Here is a 16,224-nt window from a genome sequence, read left to right on the forward strand (position 1 = left end):
TGAACCAGAGGGTAGCAAATGAAAAAAACTTTCAAATATATATGGAAAAAGAACTGACTTTCTTTTTTTAAAGAAAATAAGAAAGAGGCTACCTCCTTACAAAATGTGTGGAATACTTGTAAAGCATATACTAGAGGACTAGTAATGACATGTAGGAAAACAGAAGAAACAAAAGATGCAAAAACAAATGGAATAAAAGAAAAGTTGAAAATCCTCCAAAATTCAAGCAAGATTTTCAGACAATGAGTGAAGAGATAGCCATGCAGCCTGCAACTGGGCCTGCCCATCTTCCTGAATCTTATCTTACCATGCTGCTTCTTTGCACCTAAGGCACCTATTAGCTTGGTACTATCCTTGCTTTCTTTTGCCACAGCCACTTCTAATTTGCAGGTCTTTCTGTTTAGTTAGTTTCTCCAGTTCTTTTTCTTCTCCAGGCAGTCCTCTACTTACAATCATAATTGAACCCAACATTTTGCTCAGTGAGAAAATTGTTAAATGCCTTTTGCCCCACTCTATGACTTTCCTTGCCACAGTTGTTAAGCGAATCATTGCAGTTGTTAAAATTAGTAACCCGGTTGTCAGGTTGTTGATTGTTTTTCCCATTAACTTTGCTTGTCAGAGCATCACAAATAGGTGATCACATGACTCAGGGACACTGCACCGTCATAAAAGTGAGTCAGTTGTCAAGCATCTGAATGTAAATCACGTGACCCTGGGGGTGCTGCAATGCTCATAAGACTGAAAAATGGTCATAAGTCAGTTTTTTTCAGTGCTGTTGTAACTTCAAATGGTCACCAAGTGAACTATTCTAAGTCAAAGACTACCTGTATTTTTCTGCCTCCAGGTATTGCAATGACCCCAGAGCACCTTGGTTTTTTTCATTTGCTGTTACTTTGCCTAATTTGTATGCCCCCAATTCTTCTTCTTACTAATATCATTATCCTTACTTTTAAAATATGTTTTGATCAGCTCAAGACAGCAAACAAACCTTGAACTCTTACTTCCTATTTTCTCTACAACGACCCTTTGAGATAAACTGGACTGAGTGAAACGGGCCAAAAGTCATCCAGCTGACAATTTATCCCACCGTGCTGTTGTACATTTTTTTTCTAAATCAGGAAAACATGTCATAGTTTTAAAAAGCTACAAAACCAGGAACTAGACATTTTTTTCTATTCCCTTCTTGGATTGACTTTCAAGCAACAATTTTTGTGGAAAGTGGCCAGAAAGCAGAGAAAGCAGAAGAATCTGTTTTTCCCCTTTTAAGAACTTCATATAGGTGTATATTTTCATTCTATAATTGGAAAGCTGAGCTCAAATGAAGCCCTTCTTTCTCTCAACTCTAGAATGAGTGGAAGTGGACAGGAAAATACCCCCAAGTGCTTTTTCAAAAGGTAATTTTGTTTTGGAAAAAACCACAACGAAGTCCAGTCCTCTATGGCAGGGGTAGGCAAACTTTGCTCTTGTGAATTGTGGACTTCAACTCCCAGAATTCCTGAGCCAATCATGCTAGCTAAGGAATTCTGGGAGTTGAAACCCACATGTCATAAAAGAGCTAAGTTTGCCTACCCCTGGTCTATGGAGATTCTCAGTCATCCAGGTCATGGTTGTCCCAAAAGTGCTTTTTTAAAGAGGCAACTGGACTTTCTGAGTTTTCTTTGAAGACGTTTACCTTGTTTACCAATAAGAAGTTTCTTGGACGAGAAGCGAAACGTCTTCAAAGTAAAACCAGAAAGCCCTTTGGGGACAAAGTCCAGTTATCTTTTGACAAAAAGCACTTTTGGTACCATTGGATGACAGAGAACCTCCACAGACAATAAGAAAACGCCCCACACACGATTTTGCGCAGGCGCGACTCCGCGGCCTGAAGCGAGCATGTTTTACGGTTACCGTGGAAACGAACGATTAGGGTTCTTCTCCACCTAACTGCCCTCCCCCCATCCGCCCACGGCTTGGCGCTCTTCCCAAACCCCGCCTAACACTTTCTCCGCCCACTTTAGTCTAATTCGCCGTTTGTTTTTATAACTCCGCCCGACCGCAGAACGTCCCTTTCTCGCGAGAGGCGTGAGGTGAGTTTCTGAGGGAAATCGGGGTCTGGAGGTTTAGAGTTGAGGTAATTTAATGCGCCTTGTCTTTTTTTCTCCCCGCCTCCCCGCGTGAAATGGGAGTACGAGCGCCCGACGTCGTCTCTTTTAGCGGTTTCTTTAGCCGAGTTGGGGGCGTCAGGCTTTCGTCTTGTAATAAATAGATGGAGGGGAGGGCACAAGGAGTTAAAACCACGATGCAGCTGTCATTCAAGGTTACACCTTGGCTTCATTTCTCCCTTCTGCCCCGAAATCCGGGCCAGGAACCGGAGGTGGTAGACGCCCTCTCCGCTCGGGGACTAAGGGAGCCGAAAACTTTTGATAGGAGGGAATTAAAATGGGCCAAAATATCTAAATTGCTAGAAACAACGTGGGTTTTGAGACGGAAGCTGGTGGCCGGGTGGATTTCACACTGTGTGTGTGTGTGTCGAGTTGATTCGCCTCACGTAACTATTCAAGATTTACATCAGGCTAAAAATCGGCCTGTTTTATAACAAGGTGACCTTGGGTCGACCAAGCTCAGGCAGCAAATGAGATAATTTTTTCCCCTTCATTGTTACACAAGTACAGGCAGTCCTCAATCTACGACCACAAGTGAGGCCAATATATAATGTGGCTGAGTGAGAAATAGGCCCCCTTTTTATGGGTTTACTTGCTGCCTTGGTTCAAATGGATCACTGCAGTTGTTAAATTAGAAACATGGTTGTTAAGTGAATCTGGTTTACACCCTGACTTGTTTGTCAAGAGATCCCCAAAAAAGGGTCCCCAGGACCCTGCAACCAGCTCCCCCCTCCCCAGATCAGAATTGCCCCCACCCTTCTTTCCTTTCACAAACTCCTTAAAACCCACCTCTGCCTCTTTTTTGGGTACTTCCTTCAACTCTATCATCTTTTTATGGTATACAGTAGTCCCTCGCTATACCGCGCTTCACCTACTGCGGCTTCACTTCATCGCGGGTTTCTGAGGAAGTCGATCGGCAGATTTAAACAGCCCGCCGAACTCGATCGGCAGGTTTTTAAAAAATATATATATATCTAAAATTGTAAATACTGTATTTAAATACTGTATCTAAAATAAATACTGTGTGGGAAGGGTTTATAAACACTTAAAACAATGAAAACTTACCAAACAATTACAATATAAATACTTAAATAAGTACTATCAGTTGATAAATTCCCCATCGCGGATTTCACCTATCGCGGCCAGGTCTGGAACGTAACACCAGTGATAGGTGAGGGACTACTGTAAACCAGAACAGTATATTGTGTACATTGAGACATCTCCCCCGGGCCTCTACAGTTTATGCATGATATGGTTGTGTGTATGTTTGCTTTTAATAATGGGTTTTTAAGTGTTTTTTAAATTATTAGATTTGTTGTACATTGTTTTATTGTTGCTGTGAGCCGCCCCGTGTCTACGGAGAGGGGCGGCATACAAATCTAATAAATAAATAAACTCATTAATGTAAGTCAATTGTCAAATATCTGAATGTAAATTGCGTGGCCATGGAAATGCAGTAGCAATAGTATTTAGACTTATATACCACTTCACAGTGCTTTACGGCCTCTCTAAGTGGTTTACAGAGAATAAGCATGTTGCCCCAACAGTCTGGGTCCTAATTTTACCGACCTTGGAAGGATGAAAGACTGAGTCAACCTTGAGTCTACTGAGATTCAATCTGCCAAACTGTTGGCAGCCGGTGATCATCAGAAGTAGCTTGCAGTACTGCACTCTAACCAGTACACCACTGAGGCTCTATGCAGAAATGGTCATAAGTAAAAAATGGTCATAAGTCACTTTTTTCAATACCATTCATAAAGCGAACTGTTGCAAATCAACTATCTGTATAAGCTGCATATCCAAGCCTTTGAAGGTACTGCTTTTGGTGGCTATGTTGCGAGATGAGAGGGTGAGGGTTTTAGGTGTTTTTTATAGATGAGTTAAAATGTCTATAAAGGGATTAATTAAAAATTCTACTACAATCTTGATGTGGCTATTTTTTGGATGCAGATATAGCAGCCCCACCCCCAATTCGGTTTCTTCCGCATTTTAATTTTCACATTTCATTTCTCATAAGTACTGCCTTCAAAGATTTGGACCTCGGATTTCACATGTTTCAAAATATCTAATTGGTTAATGATGATGATGATATTGAGTCAAGGTTGACTTGGTCTTCCATCCTTCTGAAGTCAGTAAAATGAGGACCCAAATTGTTAGGGGCAATATGCTGACTCTGTAAACTGCTTAGAGAAGGCTGTAGAGTGGTATATAAGTCTTACATGCAATTGCTATTGCTATATCCCTTCAGTTGTGTCCAACTCTTGGCAATTTTATGGGCCAGGTGTCTTCAGGGAAGCATTATTCTGTGTTGGACAGATTATTTAACAAGTGATCAAATCTGATTTGTTCAATCCTTGATGCTTCATGTTATAATTCTGGTAATATCTGGTTGTGTTTCTAATACTAGATGAAGACATATGTGTAGTTACATCTAACAAGTTCTACTATTTTAATTAATTTAAAATACTTTTGTTTTACTTTTTTTTAATTGGAAAAATCCATGGTAGCTAATGGGACAGTCATGAAATGGGAATTGTGCTGGCGTGTTACTTGACTAAAGTATTCAGAGAGATCACAAGTGGTTTTATACAGATAGTAGGGAAGGCTAGTAATGTTATACTTCTCATTTCTTCCTGCCCTACACACAGCCCTGTCCTATTAAATTTATCCAGGGTTTTCTCTTCTGCTTGTCCCTCCCCTCTACTGTTACCAATATTCTCACAGTCCACCTATTCTCTGACCTCACCTTTCTTTCCTCCCTTGCATTCTGTCCATTATTTCTGCCAATGTCCTAGCACAGGGGTGACAAACTTGTGTCATTACACCAGCATTACGTGATGTATCAGGACTTTTTTCCCCTTTGCTAAACTGGACGGGGCCAGCATGTGAACACAACTGGCCTGTGGGATGCGAGTTTGACATCCTATTTTACCATGACATCCTACCAGGATGCCAACACCTTGAACTGCACATTTTTTTTGTTTTTCTTTCCCCTTTTCCTCCCCATTTCTGCCTGGGATAACTATATAGTGTTACCTCTATTTAAGAACTTAATTCATTCCGTGATCAGGTTCTTAAGTAGAAATGTTCTTAAGTAGAAGCAATTTTTCCCATAGGAATCAGTGTAAAAGCAAATAATGCGTGCAAGAAATAAAAGCTTGGAATTTGGGTGGGAGGAGGAGGAGGAGGAAGAGGAGGGGGAGAATTGCTGCCGAAGAAAGAAGGTGAGGTGAGGGGAATCAAAAAAATCCAAAACTTTAAGGCTTAAAAAAAAAAAAGAGGGACTCTGAGGCAGCGAGGAGGAGCACGCGCCTCCAATACACCTGGCACGAGGCTGCCTCCCATACACTGGCTGCTGCTGCTACTACCTGCTGCCTTTTTCTTCCCATGGTGAAGGGCTCCCCTCTCCTCGCTCACTCGCTTTGTATCCGGCGCCTTTCCTTAGCTGTGGTGATTCCTCGCCTGCCCTGAGCGAAGGGAACGTTTCTTTTCTCTGGATGCTGGCAGAGGCTTATTCCCTCTCCAAGCGCCCAGAGAAAGGAAAATGCTTTGTTTGCTCTGGACTGCCAAAGCCTCCTTAAGCGCCACCAAAAGGCTCCTCTGGCAGCCCAGATTGCCAAGATTAAAGGGGGAATGGCAGGAAACTGGCTGGGCCTTCGTGACGCTCTCAAATTTCCTGGCAAATTTTTCCGGGCTTGGGTTCTTAAGTAGAAAATGGTTCCTAAGTAGAGGTAAAAAAATCTTGAACTCCCAGTTCTTATCTAGAAAAGTTCTTAAGTAGAAGCATTCTTAAGTAGAGGTACCACTGTATTTTGATCCTTATAACACTTTAATACTATATATGGATTAAAACAACCAAAACGTGCATGTTTCTGTTTGTACATAGACCACCAAGTCTAGCTACTTAGTGGATGGAATGGTTCATGCATGGAACATTTTGTACATATTTTCTGGCTAAGTATAATACATGTACATTAAAACAATTATGAGATTCCAGCAAAATAGTAGAAACTGTGACTAAATTGTATAGCCATTAACTCAGCTTATTAAGAAAGCTTTTAAACAGAGTACCAATTAATCAAAAAGGCAATTGCTAATGATCTGAAAGTCTTTCTAAAATGAAGATAAATGCCTTGATTAAAAAAATCATCTGTCCTGTATGTGAAAATTAATAACAATAATTATTCAGTAAAGTAACAAATAATTTCCCTTTCCCATGAGTACATTCTGATAATAGTATCTGAAAAATATATGTGTAAAATGTCCTCAGTGAGGTCTGAGCTAACCATTGACCGGAAAACAGATCTTGGGTCATAGATGACTTGATGAATGCATTGGCATAGTTTGCTTAGAAAAAAGATTTAAAGGATTTAAAAAGTACTGTCATAATGGCATAAAATTCTGAATTTGGCCCATTTTGTACACAATATACTGTTCTGGTTTATACCATAAAAAGATGATAGAGTTGAAGGAAGTACCCAAAAAAGAGTAGTAAGTGGAGGGAACTCAATTTAGCTCCAGTTGCAACTGATTGTTAACAATTAAGCCTGGTGTTTTTAGAACTTGACAAAATGTGAAGTGATGTAGCTTAAATCAATTTATGTAAAAAAATAAATGGAATTATGCAAAGAGTTTTTATTCTGGACATACCTTTTTCTGTTTTGTTTACAATCTCCCCCCTTCTCTGCCCTTATGTACCCTTAACACAGTGGTGGCGAACCTTTTTCCCCAGTGCCGAAAGCATGTGCGCACACACTATTGCGCCTGCGTGAGTGCCCACACCCATAATTCAATGTTTGAATTATGTTTGAAAACAAATGAAATATTGGGGATAATTAATAGATTTATATATGATGGGAATAGTAGTTTAGAATCTTCTAAAATATTCTAGTATTTTTAAGGGAGATCCATTTTATAATTGAAACAATGTTTTTAATATTCCTTCTGTTAGGCATATTATTTGTCCGTAGTGTTTTGTTGTTGTCTGTAAATTATATTGATTTGAATTTCAGATGATCTATCCAGTAATTTAAAGTAAAGCAGAAAGTCAAGGTTGTCATGGGTTTATCTGCATCCTCTCCATTAACTACAATTCAGACAGCTGTGTCAGAGCTGCCTCAAAGTGAAATCTCACAATGTCCCATGCATCAGAAGAACATCGAAGGTGACTGTTCACTCTTATTAAACTAACCAGGCATTTTTCCAGGAATAATTATCTTTTTTAAAAACAGGAGCAGTATACACATTTTCATTGTAAGTATTTAACTACTGACCAATAAGCATGTAAAAGTCCATCTTACATCTATTTAGTTGTACAAAATGGGTTAGAATTGCTGCATGGTTACTTCTTTATCTCTTCTTCATTTAGAGGAAAGGTAAATTTGGCCATTGAAGTCATATAGCTCTGAGATAAAATTTCTGGCTTGTTTCTAATGGTTTGAAAGAACATTAAGGAGTCAAATGGGTACCATAAGTCTTGCTAATTTTTAAAATCTTTAAACTCCTTCTGAAATAGAGATGAGAAATTGCATTACAGAATTAGGTTTTTTACTCCTAGCATGTAGATTAACAGCTGGAGTTTTAAAACTTTGTTTTCTGTATCAGCTTCTCCAATGAAATCCGGTGAAAGTTCCAGTGAGAAGCAGAACCCACCTGTCCCTGCACATCAAGAAAGAGCATATGAATATGTACAATGCCCTGCCAAATCTCCTACAGAAGAAAAGATTGATCCTAGGAATATGGTAACTTCATTCTTGTTCCTCCATTGCACTATCAATTACAAAAGAGACATTTTGTAAGATAGGTATTATTTTGCTACTATTCTGTTTCTGCTTTCAAAATAAATTCTTATAATCTTAATGCTTCCATTAGTCATATTGGAACTGAGATTAAATTAAACTATTTAATCAATATCAAAGATGAATACAAATTTCCCAATTGAAAACATTGTATCTGCTATCCTTAGAAATGATCCAGATACATTCCTTTCTTTTTTATATCTGCCTTTTTCAAAACACAACTAGCATAATTTTGGGAAAAAACTATTTTCCAAGTAATTGTGATTTTACCAATAAGTTTAGATATTTGTGACAGTCCTTGTATTCATTTTTGAAAAAGAATTTGGCTAGTTTCTAATGATTTGGCTAGCTAGGTGAACTCAAAGATTGATAAAATGTTATTAGTTTAACTTGAAAGGCGTATAACATGAAATTCTAATGTTGCAAGCAATTTCAAAAAAGCTTAACTGTAGGATTCAAAATTATATTTTTTAATATGAGAAAAAAAGAAATTATTCCTATCAAGGTGAAAGCGCAGTCTTTCAGTGACTTTTTAAAATTAAGAGCATGTCACAGCTGTTTTAACAGTTTGCTATCTCATTATATTTAATAATGCTTTCAGCATTACATCATTTTTAATTCCTAATTAAATTTTAATTGTTTAATTTCAGTTTTTATCTCTACTGTTTCCAATTGTTTCCATTTCTTGCTCATCTGTAAGTTACTTTATAGTTCCAAGAAAGCATCTCAGTTGAAAAGAAAGGCATACAGAGAATTGTCAAGAATTGATCTGTGATTCTCAGAAACTTATTTAAAAATATAGAAAGGAAACAGTTGAAAAAGCTGCAGCTGCATAAATTAGGCAAACTCAGAATTAGATAAAGTCTACTATTTAGTAGTAAATGTACTAAAAGACATGTTGGTCCATTCAGAGTATTTGGCTTCTAGTCAAAACAACATACCAGAATTAAACATATTTTTCCTAAATTGAAAGGCAATGAAGCTATTTGATAAATGAGGCAAAAATTCCTTGTTACTAACTATACTCTATTTGCTTGTCTAACTTTCTGTTTTTAATATTTTATTTAGATGCCAGGTCCTAATCAACAACCTTCCCCAGGGCAACCTTTTCTATTATCTACAGTAAGAGAAGAATCAACTATTCCTAGAGCTTATTCAGAACAAAAATGGGTTTATCCCTCAGAACAGATGTTTTGGAATGCAATGCTTAGAAAAGGGTAGGTGAATTATAAATTTAGTTTTATATTAGTTTTGCAGAATAATGGTACGTATAAAAACAAAAAAATATTTCTCATATCTTCCTATTGTATAGGAAGATAGGGCCAGGTTATCTTCAAGACCGCCTCCTACCTCATATTTCCCAGCGACCAGTAAGATCCCACAGAATTGGTCTTCAGGTCCCGTCAGCTAAACAATGTTGGCTGATGGGCCCGTGGGGAAGGGCCTTTTCTGTGACTGCCCTGGCTCTCTGGTGTCTGCCTGGATGGCTCCCTGCAGTTTTCTTGGCAAAATTTCAGAAGTGATTTCCATTGCTTATTTCCTAGGGCTAAAAGAGACGGTCACCCAGCTGGCTTTGTGCTTAAACCAGGACTATAAAAGTCTTCCAATTTCTAGCCTGATACAAAAGCCACCATACCAGACTGGCTTAAAATCTTTAATAGTTTCTTTATGTGACGTTATTATGAACTTTGTACTTGCTTCCTAAATTGCACAACCACTTATTGTATATAGTAAAAGTAGAGTAGAGGAAAGTTAATCTTGATTCAATGTTTAAGGTCAGCACTTTTTTTCCCAGTTAGAAGGAAGAGAAGGAGACTGAGATATTTGTTATACTGTATTGTATTTACATCCCCATTTTCTTCAGGGTGTGGAAGATGATGTAATACTGTTCTACACAACAGCAGTTGTAGGAAGTAACTGAGTTGAGAAGCAGTGAACTGGCCCAAAGTCACTCATCAAACTCAGTGAGCAAATGAAGACATGAACCTGGATCTTTCCAGGCCATTCCAATATCTCAAAACTTACATTCTACTAGCAAATACCACATAAATAGTTTACCTCTTTGTCCTGCTAATTTTTTCAATATTGCTTTTTGTTAGCTGGAGATGGAAGGATGATGACATGAGCCCAGAAGATATGTCTAATATTATCAAAATTCATAATCGGAACAATGAACAGACTTGGAAAGAAATTTTAAAATGGGAATTACTTCATCTTAGGCAAGTATATATATGGCCTTAAATGATAATGCTTTCTGATTTGCATGTCTAAATGTGTTCTTTAAAAAAAAAAAACAGTACCAGGAGTTGTCAACTTACAACCACAAATGAGCCAAAAATTTATGTTGCTAAGTGAGAAATTTGTAAGTGACTTTTGCCCCATTTTACAACTTTTATTGCCTCATTTGTTTAAGTGAATCATTGCAGTTGTTAAATTAGTAACATGGTTGTTAAGTGAAGTGAATCTGCTTCAACCATTGACTTTGCTTGGCAGAGGATCACAAAAAGTTGATCACATGACTCTGGGACAGGTAATTGTCATGAATGTGAGTCAGTTGTCAAGCGTCCTAATATAAATCATGTAACAATGGAGATGCTGCAACAGTCATAGGTGTGACAGATTTTTCAGTGCTGTTTTAACTTTGAATGGTCACTAATTCAATTCAATTTTCAATTTATTGGATTTATATGCCGCCCCTCTCCGAAAACTCGGGGCGGCTAACAACAGTCATGAACAATATACATGAACAATATACAGTAAAAATCCAATACTAAAAACTAACTTAAAACCCCTTAATGTATAAAACCAGCATACGTACAAACATACCATACATACGGTTGTATCAGCCTAGGGGGAGAAGAAGTCTTAATTCCCCCATGCCTGGCGGCAGAGGTGGGTTTTGAGTAGCTTACGAAAGGCAAGGAGAGTAGGGGCAGTTCTAATCTCTGGGGGGAGTTGGTTCCAAAGGGCCGGGGCCGCCACAGAGAAGGCTCTTCTCCTGGGTCCCGCCAAGTGGCATTGTTTCGTTGACGGGACCCGGAGAAGACCCACTCTGTGGGACCTAACTGGCCGCTGGGATTCGTGCGGCAGAAGGCGGTCTCGGAGATATTCTGGTCCGATGCCATGAAGGGCTTTAAAGGTCATAACCAACACTTTGAATTGTGACCGGAAACTGATCGGCAACCAATGCAGACTGCGGAGTGTTGGTGTGACATGGGCATATTTAGGAAAGCCCATGATTGCTCTCGCAGCTGCATTCTGCACGATCTGAAGTTTCCGAACACTTTTCAAAGGTAGCCCCATGTAGAGAGCGTTACAGTAGTCGAACCTCGAGGTGATGAGGGCATGAGTGACTGTGAGCAGTGACTCCCGGTCCAAATAGGGTCGCAACTGATGCACCAGGCGAACCTGGGCGAACGCCCCTCTCGCCACAGCTGAAAGATGGTTCTCTAATGTGAGCTGTGGATCGAGGAGGACGCCCAAGTTGCGAACCCTCTCTGAGGGGGTCAATGTTTCTCCCCCCAGGGTAATGGACGGACAGATGGAATTGTCCTTGGGAGGCAAGACCCACAGCCACTCCGTCTTGTCTGTATTGAGTTTGAGTTTGTTGACACCCATCCAGGCCCCAACAGCCTCCAGGCACCGGCACATCACTTCCACTGCTTCGCTGACTGGACATGGGGTGGAGATGTATAACTGGGTATCATCGGCATATTGATGATACCTCACCCCATGCCCTTGGATGATCTCACCCAGCGGTTTCATGTAGATGTTAAATAGCAGGGGGGAGAGGACCGACCCCTGAGGCACCCCACAAGGGAGAAACCTAGAGGTCGACCTCTGACCCCCCACTAACACCGACTGCGACCGACCGGAGAGGTAGGAGGAGAACCACTGAAGGACAGTGCCCCTCACTCCCAACCCCTCCAGCCGGCGCAGAAGGATACCATGGTCAATGGTATCGAAAGCCGCTGAGAGGTCAAGAAGCACCAGGACAGAGGACAAGCCCCTGTCCCGGGCCCGCCAGAGATCATCCATCAACGCGACCAAAGTAGTTTCTGTGCTGTAGCCGGGCCTGAATCCAGACTGCTGAGGACCTAGATAATCGGCTTCTTCCAAGGACCGCTGGAGTTGGAGTGCCACCACCTTCTCAACAACCTTCCCCATAAAGGGAAGGTTGGAGATTGGACGGTAGTTATTAAGCACGGCTGGGTCCAGGGAAGGCTTCTTGAGGAGGGGGCGCACAAGTGCCTCCTTATAAAGGGCCGGAAAGGACCCCCTCCCCAAGGAGGCGTTGACAATCTCCTGGGCCCAGCTCCGTGTCACATCTCGACTGGCCGAAACCAACCAAGAGGGACACGGATCCAGTGAACAGGTGGCGGAACTCACAGCTCCAATGGCCTTGTCCACTTCATCAGGTGTCACCAAGTCAAACTCCTCCCAGACAGATGGACAAAGACGTTTAGCCCCAGTCACCTCGACTGACTCGTCAGTCGACTCTGTTTTACAATTGGAGTCGAGGTCCGCCTGGATCCGAGTGATTTTATCAGCGAAAAACGTGTTAAAGTCCTCGGCACTACTCTGTAAGGGCTCCCCAACTCCCCTCTGATTAAGAAGGGAGCAAACTGTTGTAAGTCAAGGACTACCTGTATTCTAATAGTAGAAATCATTTCTGGAACATTTCCCCCCCAGTCTATACAATATCAACAGTTATCTATTGACATTGTATCTTTGTACCATAGTACCTTTGAATTAGTATTGACTCTTGGTGACTACCTGGCCTAGTTCTTTCAAAAGCAGTTTTGTTTCTTAAGCTGAGAGAATATGTCTGCCCAAAGTAACACAATTAGCTGTGTATCTAAGGCAGATCTTGTAGTGTTTTGATTTCTAGCCTGATGCTTTAAACATTGCACCAAACTCACTCAGTTTAACTTCTTAGAATCCAGTTTGTTTTTAAGTACAAGTATTCCTCAAATTACAACAGTTCATTTAGTGACTGTTTAAAGATACAAAAAGTGACTTATAGCCCACATTTATGACCTTTGCAGCATCTCCATGTTACATGATCAAAATTCAAATACATGGCAACTTATGACTGACTCAGCCATAAATTGAGGACTGCCAGAATTCAGTTGTTTACAAACTGTTTGAATGTCATTTATACTATACTAGATCAATAACCATACTTTTCCTCAAAAGATGGGGAGGAATAGCTTTCATCATTTCTTGCCAAACTACATTTATGAGATGCACAATATGTATTATTCTGTTCTTCACTGCTCTATCCTTACATTCTAACCAGAGCTGTAAAAGCAAGGAGAATGTTTTTAAAAATGTAATAAAATGTTTTTTTTCGTTTTTATTTTTTGGATAAGTATTTCGATTACAGTGATCCCCCGGTTATTGCGTTCCCGACCATTGCGAACAGGCTAATTTGCGATTTTTCAACCCGGAAGTCAAAACACCATCTGCGCATGCGTGCCCTTTTTTCTATGGGCACGCATGCGTAGATGGCGCTGGGCAGATCAGCTGCTGGGCGGCTTCCCTGGGTCTTCCCCCTCTTGCTGGCGGGAGGGCGAAGCCCCCCCAGCACCCGCTCGCCCGCCGTTCGCCCGGCCACCCGCCGTTCGCCGCTCGCCCGCCCTTCGTCCGGCCACCCGCACTTCGCCCGCCGTTCGCCGCCCGCCCGCCCTTCGCCGTTCGCCCGGGAAGTTCGCCAGGAGTCAGCGGAGAAGCCGCGCGCCTGTTTTAAAACGATCGGAGCCGGCCTGGGGGGGCTTTCCAGCAACCCCCGAGCCCCCAACCCGGGCTCGGGGGTTGCTGGAAAGCCCCCCCAGGCCGGCTCCGATCGTTTTAAAACAGGTGCGCCGCTTCTCCGCTGACTCCTAAAGCAGGGAAGTTCGCCAGGAGTCAGCGGAGAAGCGGCGCACCTGTTTTAAAACGATCGGAGCCGGCCTGGGGGGATCGGAGCCGGCCTGGGGGGGCTTTCCCTTTCAGGGCGGGCGAGCGGCGGGCGCGGCAGCAGCGAGGAGTTTGCATGGGCGGCGGGGAAACCCCAATCTTCGGCTCCTCGCTGCTGCGGCGGAAGTAAAAACACCATCTGCACATGCGCAGATGGTGTTTTTACTTCCGCAGCGCTACTTCGCGAAAACCCGCTCATTGCGGGGGGTCCTGGAACGGAACCCTCGCAATGATCGGGGGATCACTGTACTATAATAAAATAATACAAAAGCTGAAAAAAGAAATTGGTTACATATACTGCTGCTTCTTTGGAAATCACAAACTTTCCATTAATAAAAATGATAGATATTTAATTTACCATCAGATTTATATTAAAATAAAATAAAGTTAACACACGTGCTACAAAGAATTAATATAAATATGAATCCCACATAATTAATATATATTTTATAGAATCCTCTAGAGTTAATATATATTATTAATTTTAGATGATTGTTTTTAATTGATATTTCTTGTGAGCATTTTGTAAGACACAATATTTTATTCTCTGAATTGGGGACTTCTTTCGCTATGACTTTTAAGTATAGTTATGGCTGTGTATGGCTGAAATGTTTGACTTGGTTGGATGTGTTCAGTTTATTTTTCTGCGTTGCTTTTTATTACACAATTCTAAACTTGTTTTTTAGGGACTGTCCATGTGGACCAACCCTTGTACGATTTGGAGGTAAAGCTAAGGAATATTCTCCAAGAGCTAGAATACGATCCTGGATGGGGTATGTTGATTTTTTTTCTTATTTAAAAGGTTAAAAATCTTAAATTTAGGACTTTTTGTTTTTGTTTTCTGTAACAGAAGACTCAGTATTGGTAATATGGTATCCCCTGCATTTAAAATTGCAGATGTGATTTACACATTGTATAAATAAACAAACAAACAAACAAACAAACAAATAAATAAATAAAATACATACATACATACATACATATAAACATATGCACACACACACTTTCACACACACACACCCATATACATACATACAGTATATACACACACACAAATACACACACACACACACACGCCTCGTCATACAAACTTTTCGAGATACAAACCCGGGGTTTAAGATTTTTTTGCCTCATCTTACAAACTATTTTCACCTTACAAACCCACCGCCGCTGCTGGGAAACCCCACCTCCGGACTTCCGTGTTTTTGTGATGCTGCAGGGGAATCCCAGCAGTGCAAAAACGGGCGCTTCACTGGCAACGGAAGTCCGGAGCTGGGGTTTCCCAGCGAAGGGAGCCTCAGGGCAATCCCAGCAGTACAAAAACACAGAGGTCCGGAGGTCGGGTTTCGAGGACTTTGGTGTTTTTGTGATGCTGCAATTTTACTGATGATCCCTTCACTGGGAAACCCCACCTCCGGACTCCTGTTGCCAGCGAAGCGCTCGTTTTTTCGATGCTGGGATTCCCCTGCTGGGATTCCCCTGCAGCATTGCAAAAACACAGAAGTCCAGAGGTGGGGTTTCCCATGGAGGGGAGCCTCGGGGGAATCCCAGCAGCGCAAAAACAGGTGCTTCGGCTGGCAAAAGGGGGGAATTTTGGCCTTGGACACATTAATCGCTTTTCTATTGATTCCTATGGGAAACATTGTTTCGTCTTACAAACTTTTCACCTTAAGAACCTCATCCCGGAACCAATTAAGTTTGTAAGACAAGGTATCACTGTATGTATGAATACACAGAGAGAAAGAGAACATAATTATGATTTGCATTTCTTTCCAGTTATGAACTTCCTTTTGATAGACATGATTGGATTGTTGACCGCTGTGGAACACAAGTTCGATATGTTATTGATTATTATGATGGAGGAAAAGTAGATAAGGACTATCAGTTTACCATTTTGGATGTTCGTCCTGCTTTTGATTCCCTGACTGCTGTGTGGGACAGGATGAAGGTGGCTTGGTGGCGGTGGACTTCATAATAGATTTACATGGTATGAACAGGACTATATTATTTCAATCTAGTATTACTGTGACAGTAAACTTTAATAAAGTTTATGTTACCAATTCTATTTGATGGCGTGTATTTATGCTCAAAGTGAGGGTGATGGAAAAATGAATTATTTTAAATGCACTATTTTAAAATTACAGCTTCAGAGTTTTCTATTTGTCTTGACCTTTTAGTCGTATTTTACCAGAATGCATACAAGTTCCTCATGTTTCAAGATCATATAACTAGATTAGTTGTTAGCAGTATTACTTTGATATCAGTGCCCTAAATCTACAGATAAATATAAATTTGATTTTGCTTTGAAAAGATACTATCTG

General features: G+C 40.9%; 1 protein-coding gene across 3 annotated transcripts; it reads left to right on the forward strand.

Annotated features, from left to right (window-relative positions):
* The first annotated feature begins 1,990 nt into the window (after nucleotides 1–1,990).
* Nucleotides 1,991–15,968, forward strand: HCCS (holocytochrome c synthase). 3 transcript variants are annotated; one of them, XM_070746528.1, is made up of 7 exons: nucleotides 1,991–2,069; nucleotides 7,157–7,308; nucleotides 7,749–7,885; nucleotides 9,011–9,159; nucleotides 10,042–10,161; nucleotides 14,590–14,676; nucleotides 15,680–15,968. In XM_070746528.1, exons 2-7 carry the CDS (start codon nucleotides 7,203–7,205, stop codon nucleotides 15,876–15,878), a joined length of 798 nt encoding a protein of 265 aa, XP_070602629.1. In that variant the 5' UTR covers nucleotides 1,991–2,069; nucleotides 7,157–7,202; the 3' UTR covers nucleotides 15,879–15,968. The 3 variants fall into 3 exon arrangements, with proteins under 3 accessions (XP_070602629.1, XP_070602628.1, XP_070602630.1); XM_070746527.1 differs by having other exon boundaries at nucleotides 2,033–2,113; XM_070746529.1 differs by lacking the exon at nucleotides 1,991–2,069 and adding an exon at nucleotides 2,134–2,299.
* Nucleotides 15,969–16,224: the final 256 nt, after the last annotated feature.

This window comes from Erythrolamprus reginae, chromosome 3 (assembly GCF_031021105.1).
Source record: "Erythrolamprus reginae isolate rEryReg1 chromosome 3, rEryReg1.hap1, whole genome shotgun sequence".
Classification (NCBI taxonomy): Eukaryota; Metazoa; Chordata; class Lepidosauria; order Squamata; family Dipsadidae; genus Erythrolamprus; species Erythrolamprus reginae.